The 16,349-nt window shown below is 43.6% G+C and overlaps 1 protein-coding gene across 6 annotated transcripts in view; it reads right to left on the bottom strand.

Moving 5' to 3' along the window:
- The window catches only part of MPPE1 (metallophosphoesterase 1), a 52,887-nt gene that overhangs the window by 6,113 nt on the left and 30,425 nt on the right, over positions 1–16,349 (bottom strand). For 3 of the 6 annotated variants that reach the window (XM_077778081.1, XM_077778084.1, XM_077778085.1), the window contains exons 2-5: positions 15,454–15,641; positions 10,917–10,998; positions 6,226–6,609; positions 2,246–2,354 (exon numbers count right to left, since the gene is read on the bottom strand). In XM_077778081.1, the coding sequence (XP_077634207.1) occupies positions 2,246–2,354; positions 6,226–6,494 (378 nt within the window). In that variant the 5' untranslated portion in view covers positions 6,495–6,609; positions 10,917–10,998; positions 15,454–15,641. The remainder of the gene's footprint in view (positions 1–2,245; positions 2,355–6,225; positions 6,610–10,916; positions 10,999–15,453; positions 15,642–16,349) is intronic. The other 3 variants (XM_077778086.1, XM_077778082.1, XM_077778083.1) reach the window with 3 other exon arrangements.

Genomic DNA, 16,349 nt, shown 5'->3' with positions numbered 1-16,349 from the left:
TACAACTGTGGGTGTGGGAATGGATGGGATGTGGGGGAAAGACAAAATCCAACAAATTCTTCAAGGTTCTTCTGACATTTGCTTTAAAAATTTTTTTAATGTTTTATTTATTTCTGAGAGAGAGACACAGTGTGAGCAGGGGAGGGTCAGAGAGAGAGGGAGATACAGGATCTGAAACAGTCTCCAGGCTCTGGGCTAGCTGTCAGCACAGAGCCCGACGCAGGGCTTGAACCCACGAACCGCGTATCATGACCTGAGCGAAGTTGGATGCTTAACCAACTGGGCCACCCAGGCGCCCCTGACATTTGCTTTAACTATTAAAGCTTGAGAATTATGTTAGTATCATTCTGACTTTTATTAAGCCTAAAAACATCAATTGGAGGAACACTGGGAAGACAATACTTAGTTGAATAGTAATTAACTTTATCCTTAAAGTTTTAAATAAGGCCCATGCTAGAGAAATATGCTAGATACAGAGTCCTTCGACACATTTACAAAGACTTCACTTTAACATATAATATTTAAAGTTAGAATAACATAGGGGTGCCTGGGTGGCTCAGTCAGTTGAGAGTCTGACTCGATTTCAGCTCAGGTCATGATCCCAGGGTCATGGGATTGAGCCCTGCATCGGGCTCTGAGCTGACAGCATGGAGCCTGCTTGGGATTCTCTTTCTCTGCCTCTTTCTGCTCCTTCCTCACTCATTCTCTCAAAATAAACATTTTTTAAAGAATACTAAAAAATAAAAATAAAGTTAGAATAAAGTAAAATTAGAAAAACATAAAACATAAAATGCCACCCTTAATTTGCAAAAGCGACCTCATTTTATAACTAGGTGTTTGGGGCATATAGTATTTCCCTCTCATATCTAATTATAGGCTAGATTATAACAAACAAGGCAACCTTATAAACAGTGGGTTTCTATCAGATCTAGACCAAGACACTCTTTGTTCACCTTCTGGATTATCCTGGGAAATGCCAATTGGAATTTTTTAAAAATATCCCCCCCTCCCACATCCCTTCTAAAAACCATTTGTGACTAAACATTTTCAACTAAGCAGCAAAAGAGCTTTTATCTTTTTTTCATTAATTTCAGGAATATAATATAGCCAACTATTTTGACAGCTAGGGTGAGAACAGCCTTTCTCTTTGGTTATGGAAAGGCTTATGCCTCCTCAACACCTGGATGGGGACCCCAGCAGACACAGGCGGCCACACCAGGCCCCCATGGCTCCTTCTGCACCTCTCCTTCAGAAGAAAGAACAAGGAGAGTAGCAAGTAAGCTTAATAGCACAGTTCTCATAACTTCGTGGTTAAATAAAAGAGCATTAAGTCCAATTATATTTCCATATGCATTCTGTAATTTGGTGAAAAGTAACTTCACGGGGCGCCTGGGTGGCTTAGTCGGTTAAGCGTCCGACTTTCGCTTAGGTCATGATCTCGCGGTTCGTGGGTTCGAGCCCTGCGTCGGGCTCTGTGCTGACTGCCAGCTCGGAGCCTGGAGCCTATTTCAGAGTCTGTATCTCCCTCTCTCTCTGACCCTCCCCTGCTCACGCTGTCTCTCTCTCTCTCTCTCTCTCCTAGAAATAAATAAAAATATAAAAAAAAAAAAGAAAAGAAAAGTAACTTCACATCCACCTTGCCTCTTTTTCCCTTTCTGAGAGGAGCATGGGAATAGGCATTCCAACAAAGTGAGGTCTAACTAAACTACCTATTTCCTACATAAACAAATATCATTGGCATTTGAACAAGAAGAGTTTGAACTGTATGAGTCAACTTATCTGTGGATTTTTTTTTAATACAAAGATAGGACCGTACTATAAATGCATTTTCTCTTCTTATAACTTTCTTAGTAACATTTTGTTTTCTTAGCTTACTTTATTGAGAGAATACAGCATAGAATACATGTAACATAAAAAATATGCGTCAATTGTGTTCACAGTAAGGCTCCCAGTCAATACCTGGCTCTTAGTAGTTATATTTGGGGAGAATATATTTGACTGCACAAGGTCAGCACTGCTAACCTGGCATTATTTAAGGGTCCACTGTCTAAGATTAGCTTGCCTAACTCAAGACTGGTGCTAGGTAAAGATCCTAATGACCTTGAAGATAGACGATACCTTTTTAATATTGGTACTGAACAAACCTTCCAACTCTTACTGCTACTGCTTCATGAATTTTCTGGGCTTCCTGTGCTGCACACTGAAAGCAGGATGGGATGAGGGTGCCCAGATCACAGGGTCTTACCTGGGGTGAGCTCCACTTCCCTTCATCAAAGATGTCCCCTAGGATGAAGACGACTTTTGGCTGCAACAACCACAGAGCTGTCTGGAAGGCTCTCTCCATTTGCCACTCCCTGGAGGCCAACAGGAAAAAGTACAGCATCAGTCTGTTTCTTAGGGCCAGATCTGTCTTATGGCCATTTAAAAAATGAACTGAGGGGTGCCTGCATGGCTCAGCCAATTAAACGTCTGACTCCTGATTTGGGCTCGGGTCATGATCTCACAGTTCATGGCTTCAAGCCTTGCACTGGGCTCTGCACTGACAGTGTAGAGCCTACTTGGGATTCTCTCTCCTCTCTCTCTTCCCATCCCCCCACTTGCACACACTCACGCACACACACATGCTCTCTCTCTCACCCTCTCAAATAAACATTTAAATATAAAAATTTTTTAAACTGAAACGAACGGTCCCATTCGACTTCCATGGCCCCACCTCTGCTTCCCATCCATGCTTGGAAGGGTCGGAGTCCATATCTGATTAAATGCAGGGAACAGCCCCCAGGGAGTGGGGTCACCCTGCCCACGCGTCTTAAAGGCTGACTTCCCCTATGTGGCACCCACAGATCAGGCCCCACACACTCTGTACCCCAGAAGCCATTCCTCATCACAGCCCCAGAAGTCAGGGAAGGGCTTAACGCAGCCTCCAAAGATGCCTCGAGTAGACTGATTTTGCACCACACCAAGACGATGATAGCATCTGGCTTACGTTTCACTTCTTCTTGAAGAGACCTCAACTTCCTGCCTGCCTTCAGAATTGGGAGGAGATAATGAGAGAATCAGACTAGCTAATACCAACACTGTAAATCCTAGAGACTTCAGACATCCAAGTAATCATCCCATTGGTAACACAAGTGAATGAAAGGAGCCAGGGATCTAGAACTTGACAGGAAACAGCTTAACACCCCAGCTCCACCCACTAACCACTTCTGTGGCCTTGAGAATGTTGCCTACTCTCTCTGATTCCTATTCTTCGTTAGTAAACAGGAATAATAAAACCTACTCTCGTGGACAGTTACAGGATTAAATGAGATTGCATTTATTTTTGTTTTTTTAGGTTTTCTAGTGTTGTATTATTTCTTTGACAGAGAGACACACACACACACACACAGAGGTGAGCAGGGGAGGGACTGAGAGAAGGGAGACACAGAATCTGAGGCAGGCTCCAGGTTCTGAGCTGTCAGCACAGGACCCAACATGGGGCTCGAACTCATGAATGATGAGATCATGACCTGAGCTGAAATTGGATGTTTAACCGACTGAGCCACCCAGGAGCCCCTCCATGAGACAGCGTTTGTAAAGTGCCCACCACAGCACCAACACACAGTAGGCATTCAAACATGTTAATGCTTTTTCGACTCACCCTCCCCTCTCCCTGACCAACTATGACCTGTATCCTTTTCCTAAGGATTCCAATTCTTCCCTCCTTTTTAAGGCATCCTCCTGGCTGTTGTTACCCTACCCAAGGGGACTGTGACATCCTGGGGCACATAAATAGGGGAAGGTAATTTGGGGTCAGAGAAGACTGCCCAGGCCCCACGTCAACTGCTGCATGGTGCACCCCTTCACTCAAGATACCTCCCAAAATTCATTTCTCAGTTTTTCTTGATTGAATGTTACTCACCCTGGAGAAGAAAGCACCTAGAAGCAGCAGCAGCAAGAGGGCAGGGAAGAAAGCTCAACTGGTAAAACCCAAACGAAGCCAAAGGAAGTCTCACCCTGGCCCTTCTCTGTTTCTTGCCTCATTTGGTTTAAAACTCATTTGGAGTAAAAAAGGAAGGCCCCTTCCACCTTTCCTTCTTCCATCTTCCCTTTTTCACTCACCCCTAGGGACATTACACATCTCAACGCCCCACCCCCCACCCCCCGCTCAACATAAGGTTCATCTATATCCAAAGTACTCCACAGATATTCCTGCTAACAAGGTTAAAGACCTGCACAAATACAGTCATGAGGAGGAAAGGGGGCAGGGTATGGCATCACAAGGTCAAAAAGAGAACTTTGGTGCCCCGGGGTAGAAAGCCCCGTCGGTCGCCTTTTAGTGGGCATTCTTCACAATGGCCAAGAGGTGGAAGTATCCATCAACAGGTGAAGGGAGAAACAAAATGTGATCTAATACACAACAGAATATTATTCAACCTTTAAAATTACGGAAATTCTGACACATGCCACAACATGGATGAACCCTGAAGACGTTATGCTAGGTGAAATAAGCCAGACACAGAAGGACAAACACTGTATGACTCCGCTTATATGCAGAACCGGGGGTAGACACACCCGTAGAGACAGAAGGCAGAATGGTGGCTGCAGGGGCTGGGGAACGGGGAATGAGGAATCAGTATTTAACGAGGACAGTTTCAGACTGGGAAGATGAAAAAGTTCCAGAGACGGCTGGCGGGGATGGTTGCACAACAATATGGATGTACTTGATGTCCCTGAAATGTACACTTAAAAACTGTTTACGATGGTAACTTTTACGTTATGTGTATTTCACCACAGTTAAATTTTTAAAAAGCCTTCTGATGGGAACGCAGATGGATTCTGCTGGGCAGGTGTAAGTGGGAGAGACGGGACCTGATCCTCTGCCCAGGGTGAAAGCCACGTATCAGCAGCTCTGCTCCTGCTGCCCAGAGCAGGCAAAAACCAAGTGGGCTCAAACTACACACCACTGGGGCATCTGGGTGGCTCACTTGGTTAAGTGTCCAACTTCAGCTCAGGTCATGATCTCACAATTCATGAGTTTGAGTCCTGCATCAGACTCTGTGTTGATAGTTCGAAGCCTGGAGTCCGCTTCGGATTCTCTCTCTCTCTTTCTCTCTCAACACCACTCACGCTCTGTCTCTGGCTCTCTCAAGAATAAACATTAAAAAAATAAAAAATAATTTTAAAAAATAAACTACACACCACTGCCTGCAAGAGAGGACCACAAACCCAGCTCTGTTTCTCCCCCTGCCCAGGGGAAAGGGAAACCTACCTTGACCAGGCACACCCATGTGCTGGACCTTACTGTGAGCATTGTCCTCACACAGCCTGTGAGGTCTCTGGTATTAATAAGGAGGCAAAGACAGGCTTAGAGGAGCCCTAATCACTTGTCCAAAGTCACAAGACTCAAACCCAGACCTGCTTCCCAAATTCTGGGTCCTCATAAATAACAGATGCTCAGCAAATAGTATGTTTAATAAAAGTCCAATGCCCCACCCTCCTACACTGTTGGTGGGAATGTAAACTGGTGCAGCCCCTCTGGAGAACAGTGTGGAGGTTCCTCAAAAAACTAACAATAGAACTACCCTATGACCCAGCAATTGCACTGCTAGGAATTTGCCCAAGGGATACAGGAGTGCGGATGCACAGGAGCACATGTACCCCAATGTTCATAGCAGCACTCTCCACAATAGCCAAAACATGGAAAGAGCCTGAATGTCCATCAACTGACAAATGGATCAAGAAAAGTGGTCTATCTATACAATGGAATACTACATGGCAATGAGAAAGAATGAAATCTGGCCATGTGTAGCAACATGGATGGAACTCAAGGATGTTATGCTGAGCAAAGTCAGGCAGAGAAGGACAGGACCACATGTTTTCACTCATATGTGGAACAGCAGAAACTTAACAGAGGACCATGGGGGAGGGGAAGGGGAAAAAATTAGTTAAGGAGAGGGAGGGAGGCAAGCCATAAGAGACTCTTAAATACTGAGAACAAATTGAGGGTTGATGGGGGTTGGGAGAGAGGGGAAGGGGGGTGATGGGCATGGAGGAGGGCGCTTGTTGGGATGAGCACTGGGTGTTATATGGAAACCAACTTGACAATAAACTATGAAAGAAGATAAGTCCAATGCCCCATATGCCTTTTTTTGAGAAGAAAATAATGAGTACTTTGACCTATGGGGAAAGACTCTCTACTCCTTTGTCTACAGAATCAGAAAGATACCTGAATGTAGCTCCTACCTTCGTAACTTGTCTAGCCAATGGCCTCGTACTTCTCCAAGCAAGTGGGTATCAGCCAAAAACATGACTTTCAGGGTCTCTTGTCCACTGTTATGGGCTGGAGTTTTCACCTCAGGCCAATCGCATCGAAAGATCACTAAGTAATAAATTAAATATTCACAAAATAGAAGCACAGCAAAGACAACAGCTATGAGTTTCGACACCAAGAAGCTCCTCCTTTTTAACAGACCAAGATGCTGCCTTCCAAACCCCAGCCTGATCACGGCCATCTCTCCTTCCCAGGAGTCATCAGCAACCAGGAGGAAAATCCATCAAGAATTCACCAGGAGGCAATTGTGGAATCCTGCATAAGGTGCAGCAGATGTCCGGGGCTTAGCCATGTACCTGCAGGGAAAAGAGAAAGGATTGGATTATGTTCCATAATAATGCCACAATCACTAGCTCATTCTTTTAAGAACTAATGAGTTACAGAATCCTATCTATATTCCCACATATATGAAGTATCCGGTACTCGTACAAGGATAATATGTCCAATTATGCTAGAAGAATGATCTTCTCACTAAGACAATAAAGTTTTACTACCACTTTGGAAATCCTTAAACAACAATCTGTCCAGATAATGTTAAGGTAGGGCACATAAGAGGGAAAGTCAACAAGTATTAAGTAAGTGTAACTTGAATCCCAAAAGGATTTGCCACCCTTCCTGGACCTTACAAATCAACAGGCCAGAAGCCCCCTGTATTATGGTGCCTCCGGTGTCAATTCATCGCTTTTCCACACTGCTTTTCCACAAAAGCAAACCACGTGCTTCAGAGATCCAAGCAATGCATTCGCTCTGAGCTCAGAGGCTGGGGCCTCACAGAGCCATACATCTGTCAATGATGCATTCAGATTATATGTTTCACAAACATGGGTTTTCACTTGCAAATTGGCCTTAAAATTCTGGACTTAAAATTCCTTTGTTTTGATTCGATCAAATATATCCGAAGCAACCATTTGGTCTTAATATCTCAGTTTCTTTCAAAAGGCCGAAGGATCTCCTGAAATCCTAAAAACAGCAGCTGAAACTTTCTAAAACCTTAATGTTTCCTCACACCATAGACAAGTTGAGAGGAAGGAACGCCACCCTTCTGGAGTTGTCTTAGAATTCTCCTCCCATACAAAGCTTTGAAGGTTTGAAGGCTTGAAGTTCCTGGAGCTGAAAACCAGAATGACAACTTTCTAATTGCTCCTCTACACCTACTTCCTTTCATCAGAGAAGCCGGTTTCAGTGGTGACAGCTAAGATCCAGGAACACGGCAAGGGGACATGGATGGCCTGGAGCACGCAGGCCCACGCTGCCCTCTGAGTGCGGCAGACAGTGGGGGTCAGGAGCCGAGGGGACCCAAAGCTGCAGTCCATCAGCTTCCCTGGACCAAGGGAGCAGGACAGGACACACAGAGACAAGCCATCGGTTTGCACCCACAGGGGGCGCTGGCTCTCCAGGACGGGTTTCCAGGTACATTTGATCCAGTGGAGGCTCAGCCTGGCCCCTGCCTCCAGGCTGACTGCAGCAAAGGCAGGGAACTATTCCTCAGCTTCCTTACGGAAGCTTGTTTGTTAGACAAACAAACTGAAGGTTGGGAGAGCCCTTGCCTTTCCCTCAAGCGTCTGTGTTCTTTTTTCCACAAAGAACTTAAAGATATTCCACAGGGAGCCATTCAGCCAGAGGACTCAGAATGAACAAAGGGAGGGAAGGAGGAAGGGAGGGAGGGAAGAAGGCGAGGGAAAGTGGGAGGGAAGGGGGAGGGAAAAGAAAGGAAAAGCAAAGAGGGACAGCGAGCTAGCTGGTACTGTTACATACTTCCTTAAAAAACCCTAACACTGTGTCAATCGGCTCTCTGGTATAATGCGATCATTTTTAAGAAACAGAACTCCTCACCAGAGGGAAAACCATTTTTTGACCACCTCTGACACCAAATCCTTAAAACAAAAATTCCTTTGGCTCAAATATTGGAAAACGACTTCTCTTTCTCTATCCAAACTCATCAGGTTGCTCATCAAATTAATATCCCCAATGTAGTCTTCAATGTTATGGCCAAAGCACATCCCCTTCTACTTCCTGAAATGAAGACAATAATTTTTAGGGCTGATGGGGTGGGGAAAGGGATCCATTCTCTCCCCAAAACTGACACAGCAAGCCCCCCCATGCCAGGTGCGCAGTGGGTGACCAGACGCCACTCCTACCTTATGGCTGCTTCCAGATGGGTATAAAGTGATCTCCTCCTTGGGTTCAAGCCAACTTGCACTTAAGCCAACCCCAGAGACAGTGAGGAGTTTCTCATTTTCTGACTTAGCTAACCAGTGAAAAAACACGTTGACCACCAGCCACTGGGAGAAACAGACACTCCCATCCTTGGGGCAGACATGGGACATCTGAGCCTAACTTTCTTGATAGGAGAGAGGAAACCTGAAGTCTATAGGGAATCAGCAGCCACTTGTTCCTCTTCCAGTATTTTCTCCTATGTTATGAATACCCACCAGCAGAGAGAGTAGCTATGATGAACTGGGAAAAACCTCACCTACTACTCAGCTCTGCTATATGTGACCTGGGCAAGCCACTTGGCCTTTCTGAGCCTCATAATGGGACTCACACCACTTGCCTCCACCAGTGCATGGAGAGTAATAGAAATAATGTTCACAAACGTACCTCTTTATAAACAGTAAATCTTTCCATGAAGCAGGTATATCAGGATTAGATTAGACAGTAAGCCATACAATCTGATGAATTTCAACAGGCTCAGAGCAATGGAATTCAATTCAAATGACCATAATCAGATCAGGGAGAATGAAGCCCAGCGGAGAATAAAGGCCAGAAACTGGAGAGAATCTAGAAGCTGTGGCCACCTTCGGCTGTTTTCCCCACTCATTTACTGAGTTAGACTTCCTAATGCTTGACATTCAAAGCCCCTATACCCTTTCCTCACTAAAAGTAAACTTGACATTTTATCTCAACCATAATATGTAGGCCAATGATTTAAAATCTCCACAGCCACACAGCCTGAATAACTAAATGCTACTATATCTTCCGTGTCCAGGCTTTTAAAGGCTAACAGAGAGAAACTGTGTTCCTTCCAAGACAAAATGAAAGGAGGGTCTGGTCCTTTATCGGAGCACTGTGGAGTGCTGCACGGAGGCCTAAATACAACCAGCTCCTCCTGCCTACTCAGAAAATACATGGGGGAAAAAGGTGTTTATCCATCTTATATCACTGGATGTAAAACTAAGCTATGAGTGGTTTCAATAAAGATGATACACTCTGGTTGCCAGAAGCTTAGAGGAAGGAAGGGAGGGATGAACCAGTGAAGAACAGGGAATGTTTAGGGCAGTAAAAATACTCTTGGTGGATATAACGTCATTACACATTGTTAAAACCCTTAGAATATGCATCACAAAGAGCAGACTTAATATGAACTTGGACTTTGGGTGATTCTGATACGTCATTGTAGATTCATCAATTGTAACAAATGCATGGCTCTGGTGGAAGAAGATGATTGATAATGGAGGAGGCTGTCCTGGGGGGGGTGGGCAGGGGTATATGGGAACTTTCTACTTCCTGCTCAATTTTGTTGTGAACCTAAAACTGCTCTTTAAAAAAAGTCTATTAAAAGTTGGCAAGATTGTAAATTTTATGTATCTCTTACCACAATTAAATGGTTTTTTTTTAATTTAAAGTAATGATATTCTGATATGTAACACAGCATGGTGAACCTTGAGGACAATATACTAAGTGAAAGAAGCCAGACACAGGATGACAAATGCTACAGGCTTCCACTTACATGAGGGGCCTAGAGTAGACAGATTCATAGAGACAAAGTAAAATGGTGGTGGCCAGGGGGTCAGGGGCAGGGAATGAGCAGTCATTATTTACGGGGTTTCAATTTGGGGAAAAAAAAAAGTTCTGGAAATGGATAGTGGTGATGGCTGAAGAATAATGTGAAGTGCTGATTGTCACTGAACTGTACGTTTCAAAATGGTTAAAATGTGGGGCACCTGGGTGGCTCAGTCGATTAAGCGTCCGACTTCAGCTCAGGTCATGATCTCATGGATCGTGGGTTGGAGCCCCGCGTCGGGCTCTGTGTTGCCAGCTCAGAGCCTGGAGCCTGTTTCAGATTCTGTGTCTCCCTCTCCCTATGCCCCTCCCTTGCTCAGGTTCTGTCTCTCTCATCTCTCAATAAATAAATGTTAAAAAAAAAAAATTCAAAATGGTTAAAATGTTTAGCTTCATGTTATGCAGGTTTTGCCACAATTTTCTTTAGAAAAGCAGCAGCACGCAAACACGCAACACACACCCAAGACCCTACAAGCTAACAATGTTCTATAGCAAGGGCTTCCTTTAGGATCTAAATCCACTACTTTTATATTTATAATTTTTTAAATGTTTATTTGTTTTTGAGAAAGAGACAGAGGGCAAGCAGGGGACTGGCAAAGAGAAAGAGAGACACAGAATTGGAAACAGGCTCCAGGTTCTGAGCTGTCAGCACAGAGCCCGACGTGGGGCTCAAACCCCCAAAGCCAGCTATCATGACCTGAGTCGAAGTCGGACGCTTAACCGACTGAGCCACCCAGGCCCCATAAATCCCCTACATTTATATTTAAAGAGAAGTCTTGAAGCCTGTGTTCAAGGGACTATCACTAAGTCACCTTCTCACCTTTTAAAGGATACAACTGTAAATGAGACTGGTATGAAGGCTCTAAGTTGGCTTATGTTCTCCCAAGCCAAAGCACCTTTAGCTGAAATAAAGCAAAATGTGTGTGTTACTGAAGACTCTTTCATTGGTTTAACTATTATTAAAGTGGAAGATGCATCAGTTCCCAGAGGGCACAGTGGCTGCTGCCTTGCGGCACAAGAAGGAACCCAACTGGTGTTTAAAATACAAAAATAAGCTGAAAACCACACACTAAACAGAAATGGCTGACATGTTATTGTTCTAGAATAGCTCCTTTAAATGACAGCATAAAATATTAATATACAAAACTAGTGTGCATCGTTGTTCTATACTGCCCAACACATAATATAGTAGCTGCACAATAAACCATACAAGAAAAAAATAAAACAAAACACAATTTAAAAAAATTTTTTTAAATATAGTAGCTGCTGTCCATAACTGGGAACAAAATAGTTTATCCTTTAACTGACTTTTAACTTTAAAGCTATCATTAAGTATCTAAATTCCCTCTACCCAAAAACAGCATTAAAAAATGTTTAACAGGCACTGACTAGTAGTTTTTTCTCTTACTTGTCCATTATCTTAAGTATATTACCACAGTGCCATCAATGGCTATTTGCATGTTAAATGTTCCATCTTACATGGTATTTTTTAATAAGACGGATGGGGGGGGTCAATCTACATCAGTAAACTAGAAAGTTAGAGGCCCCTACGATTTAATACATGGGCCTTAAGTAATCGTGATTCTCCAGCAAATGAATGGCTGATTCCCAGGATACCGTTTTTCAACAGGCCAACTTGCAACCTTAAAAAGGCAAGGAGGTTCCTGTTTGCAGTAACAAAAAATGGCATTAGCCGAGAAGCCTAAATATTATAGCACGGTCATAAGAATGCATGGAAAATCCTGCTTGTTGTGGGCGGCCAGCAACACGCGNNNGCTCCGGAAGCTAGTGGGGCGGAGCGGACAGACCAGCTGCATCTTCCGCAACGACGAGTGTTTGCGGCATCGTTAACGTCTTCTAGACTTTTCTCCCGCTTGAGCCCTTAGTGCTGCAGCTCCCTGGAACCCCCGGAACAACATCCAGGAAGGCGAGGGGCGTGCGGCGACAGCGAAGCCGTTGGCGCACGGAGCGCCCGTCAGGGGAGGAGGGGGGCACGGGCGTTGCGGGTCAGGGCGGCCCCGGTGCCTCGCTCGTAGGTCAGGGCGGGCCAGGTCTCGCTTCCTGTCTACACGGCCGCGGCTCGAGGCGGGCTCCGCGTCCCAGGCGTCGTTGGGTGGCGCTGTGATTGCTCGCTCCCTCCTCCTGCCCCGCCGGACCGCGCTCCGGGGTCCCACGCTGGGTCTCCCTCACCTTCGGCTTCTCCGGGGCCTGGCAAAATGCCTTCAGCGAGTGTGTGATGAATAAATGAGACCTTCAGAGCGACTATTGGGGGATTTCCCCCCCTTTTTAAAAAACTAATGTTTTAACAGTATAGCACGGCATGGTCTACTTTTCAAAGGGCTTTCACATCGGTTACTTAAAATAATCCTCAGAATAAGCCTGTAAATTAAGAGCAAGAACCATTACCCCGCGTTACAAGAAGTAAAACTGAAGCTCGAAGCAATAACACCCAGGGTCTTCCAACCAGCGAATTCTAGTATATTTTTGCAAACTGTGAGTATAGTTAATGTACAGAGATGTAATAGAAATCGTATAGAAAGCAACCAGCTAAATGCCTGGTATCTGGTAAGTAACCCGTAAAAGGAAACATCATTATTGATTAAGAATATTGTAATATTTTCAAATACCTCTTGATTAACAATTTTACCATCACAAAAAGTGGGACAGCCTGCCGCCACATGCACACCGGTATGATGCAATAGAAGTCCGCAACATCATCTCTAAAGTTTCCTCACTAACCAGAAAAGAAAAAAAAAAAGTAAGTATATCTGGTAAAGCCTAAAACTAACTCCAAGCTTAAGGAAATAAAGGGACCGGATGAACAGGTTAAATGACACAACCAGGAAGAAATTCCCTGGATCCAGAATGTGGAATTTCTACAGACCAAGTGGCTTAACTTCTTTATTCAACAAATAAACAGCATCAGAAAAGAGAGAGGAGGGGAGGGAGATTTGTTGTTACAAAGCAGGGTTGAGAAACACATTGAGCCAAAGGCAAGTATGTGGGTCTTGTTTGGGTCATAATTGGGACAAACTAGCTTTAAATTAAAAAAAAAAAGGAATTAAAGATTGGGAAACTTGCATATGGAATGGATGTTTGATGCTACTAAAGAATTATCTGGTGATTTTTCTGTGATAATGCTATTGTGGTTATTTCTTTTCTAAGACTAGAGAAATTAAAGTACAGCCAAATTATAAGTTTCTGGAATTTAATATTGCAGGAAATTAAAAAACAAAAGAGGAATGTAGGAGAAGCAACAATATTTGCAAAATGTGGATAATGTTGAAGCAAGGAGAGGGGTGGCTTAGTGGGTGGAAGAACAATGGCCCCCAGAGACATTCATATCCAAATCTTTGGACCTATGGATACATTACCTTGCATGGGAAAAGGGACTTGATTAGGGATTAAGGTGAAGGACTTTGAGGCGAGATGTTCGCCTGGGCTATGCCACTCAATCCAGCCTAATCGCTAGGTCCTTCCCTGTGGAAGGATAGCTGTATCCATTTGGGGAGGTAACACAGGGGTGTGTCAGTCCATTCAGGTTGCTATAACAAAACACAAAATACTGAGTGGCTTAGAAACAACACAAATGTATTTCTCTAACTTGTGGATGCTGGAAGTAGAAGATCAAGGTACCAGCATGGTTGTTGAAAATTGGGGGCCACCTTCCTGGTTCAGCACTGGCACCTTCTCACTGTGCCCTCATGTGGTGGAAGGAGTGAGGCAGCCCCAGGAAATCTCTTTTATAAGAACACTGATCCCATTCATGAGGGCTCCACCCTCATGAGCGGACATTTCCAAAAGCCTTACCTCCAAACACCATCACAGCAGTCATTAGGATTTCAACATACAAATTTTGGAGGGACATAAACATTCAGTGCATAGCAGAGGATCAAAGTGATGCAGCCTGACAAGGACTTCCCCTGCTGATAGTGATGTTGAAGGAAGAGGAAGGAAGGGAACACAAGCCAAGGAATGTGGGCAGGTGGCCCCTAGAACCTGTAAAGGGCGAGGAAATGGATTTTCATAGAACCACCTTGATTAGCCCAGTGAGACTTCAGTGGACTACTGACCTACAGAACAATAACAAGTTTGTGCAGTCTTAAGTCACTAAATTCATAGTGATTTGTTGCAGCAGCAGTAGAAAACCAATATAAGCATTCGTTCTATTTCTCTCCACTTTTGTGTATGATTAAAAATTGTTGTAATGTTAATTAAGTCCACAAAACATAGGCCTAACTAAGAAATACATTTTAAAAATGTATAATATTTATTTTTGAGTGGTAGAGAGAGACAGAGCACAAATGGGAGGAGCAGAGTGAGAGGGAGACAAAGAATCTGAAGCAAGCTCCAGGCTCCAAGCTGTCAGCACAAACTGTGAGATCATGACCTGAGCCGAAGTCAGACTTTTAACTGGCCTGTGTAGGGCTCTGTGCTGACAGCTCAGGGCCTGGAGCCTGCTTCGGATTCTGTCTCCTCCTGTCTCTGCCCCTCCCCCACTTGTGCTCTGTCTCCTTCTGTCTCTCAAAAATAAATGTAAAAAAATTTTTTTTAAAGAAAAAAGAAAACCACGAGGAAAAAAGTGTGGGAAGACCACAAATACATGGAAGTTAAATAACATGGTATTAAGCAATGAATGGTTCAACCAAGAAATCAAATAGGAAATCAAACAATATATGGAGACTAATGAAAATGGAAACACAATGGTCTGAAACCTTTGGGCTGCAGCAAAAGCTTTTTTTAAGAGAAAAGATTATAGCAATGCAGACCTACCTCAAGAAGCAAGAAAAATCTCAAACAACCTAACCTTGTAACTATCAGGGATAGAAGAAGAAGAAACACAAAAACAAAACCAGTAGAAACAAGGAAATAATAGATTAGAGCAGAAATAAATGAAATAAAAACTAAAAAACAATGGAACAAATTGTTCCAGATAGAACAACAGAACAGATAAAACCAGGAGCTGCTTCTTTGTAAAGATCAACAAAATTGATAACCTTTAACTTGACTCAAAAAAAAAAAAGGGGGGGAGGCTCAAACAAAATCAGGAATGAAAGGAGACATTAACAACTGACACCACAGAAATACAAAGGATATAAGAGAATATTATGATAAATTATATGCCAACAAATTGGACAACCTTGAAGAAATGAATAAATTCCTAGAAACATGTAATCTCCCAAAATTAAATCAGGAAGAAAGTGAAAATTTGAACAGATCAATTACTAGCAATGAAGTTGAATCGGTAATCAAAAAATTCCCAACAAACAAAAGTCCAGGACCAGACAGTCTGAAAGACATAGTTGAGTAATCATTCTTGCATTTTAACCATAATTGCCCTATAGAAAAATATTTACCTGCATCCTGTGCATGAACACAGTGGAGAAAAGAGACGTGAAGCAGAAACTCCAGAGTATCCAGCTAGTTGCATTCTTGCCTTCATTCACCCGTGCAATGCAACAGACATGCACTGAGACTTTCTGGATCCCAGGGACTAGGTTTTCAAAGATTATTCTAGGGATTGTGCTGTGAGATGGAGATGAAGCTGTGGAAGAGAGAATAGTAATCCTGACATTCAGCAGAAGGACTTTTGTGAAGACAGTGTATTAGCTTTCTATTCTGGGTAACAAATCCCCACAAACTGAGCAATTTACAACATCCTGCTCCAAGTCTTCTTCCAGCTCATGGTTGCTGGCAGAATCAGCTCCATCTGATTGTAGGACTGAGCTCTCAGCAACCAGAGCCTCCCGCTGTGCCCACCACATGGCGCTCCCCACAACATGGCAATTGCTTCTTGAAGGCCAACAAGAGAGTATCTGCTGCTGTTGGTTCAAATCTATCTGACTTCTGTTTCTTCTCTAGACCTTAAAGGAGTGCCATGATAAATCGGAACCACCTAAAATAATGTCTCTTTTGATTAACTTAATGTCAACTTGTTAGGGACCTAAATACCTTTACAATATCCCTTTACTGTTACCGTATATCATACCCTACTCACAGGAGTGGTAGTCCGCCATATTCATAGGTCCCACCTTCACTCAAAGGGAAGAGTCAATAGGATGTATACACTGGGAGACATGTTGGGGGACAACGTAGTGTTCTATTTGCCCTATGTGGTATTCTGCCCTCATTTCAAGAGAAAAACCAAAGTCCAGAGAGTCCCAGGATATCTGACAGAGCAGACTCCAGATTCGGCTGTGCACAGTCCTGAACTCTACAGACAAAAACCAGAAAATTTAAAGACACCAAAACC

The sequence above is a fragment of the Crocuta crocuta genome, unplaced genomic scaffold, assembly GCF_008692635.1.
Source record: "Crocuta crocuta isolate KB4526 unplaced genomic scaffold, BGI_CrCroc_1.0 scaffold26, whole genome shotgun sequence".
NCBI lineage: Eukaryota > Metazoa > Chordata > Mammalia > Carnivora > Hyaenidae > Crocuta > Crocuta crocuta.
This window is presented reverse-complemented; position numbering and strand designations above follow the sequence as displayed.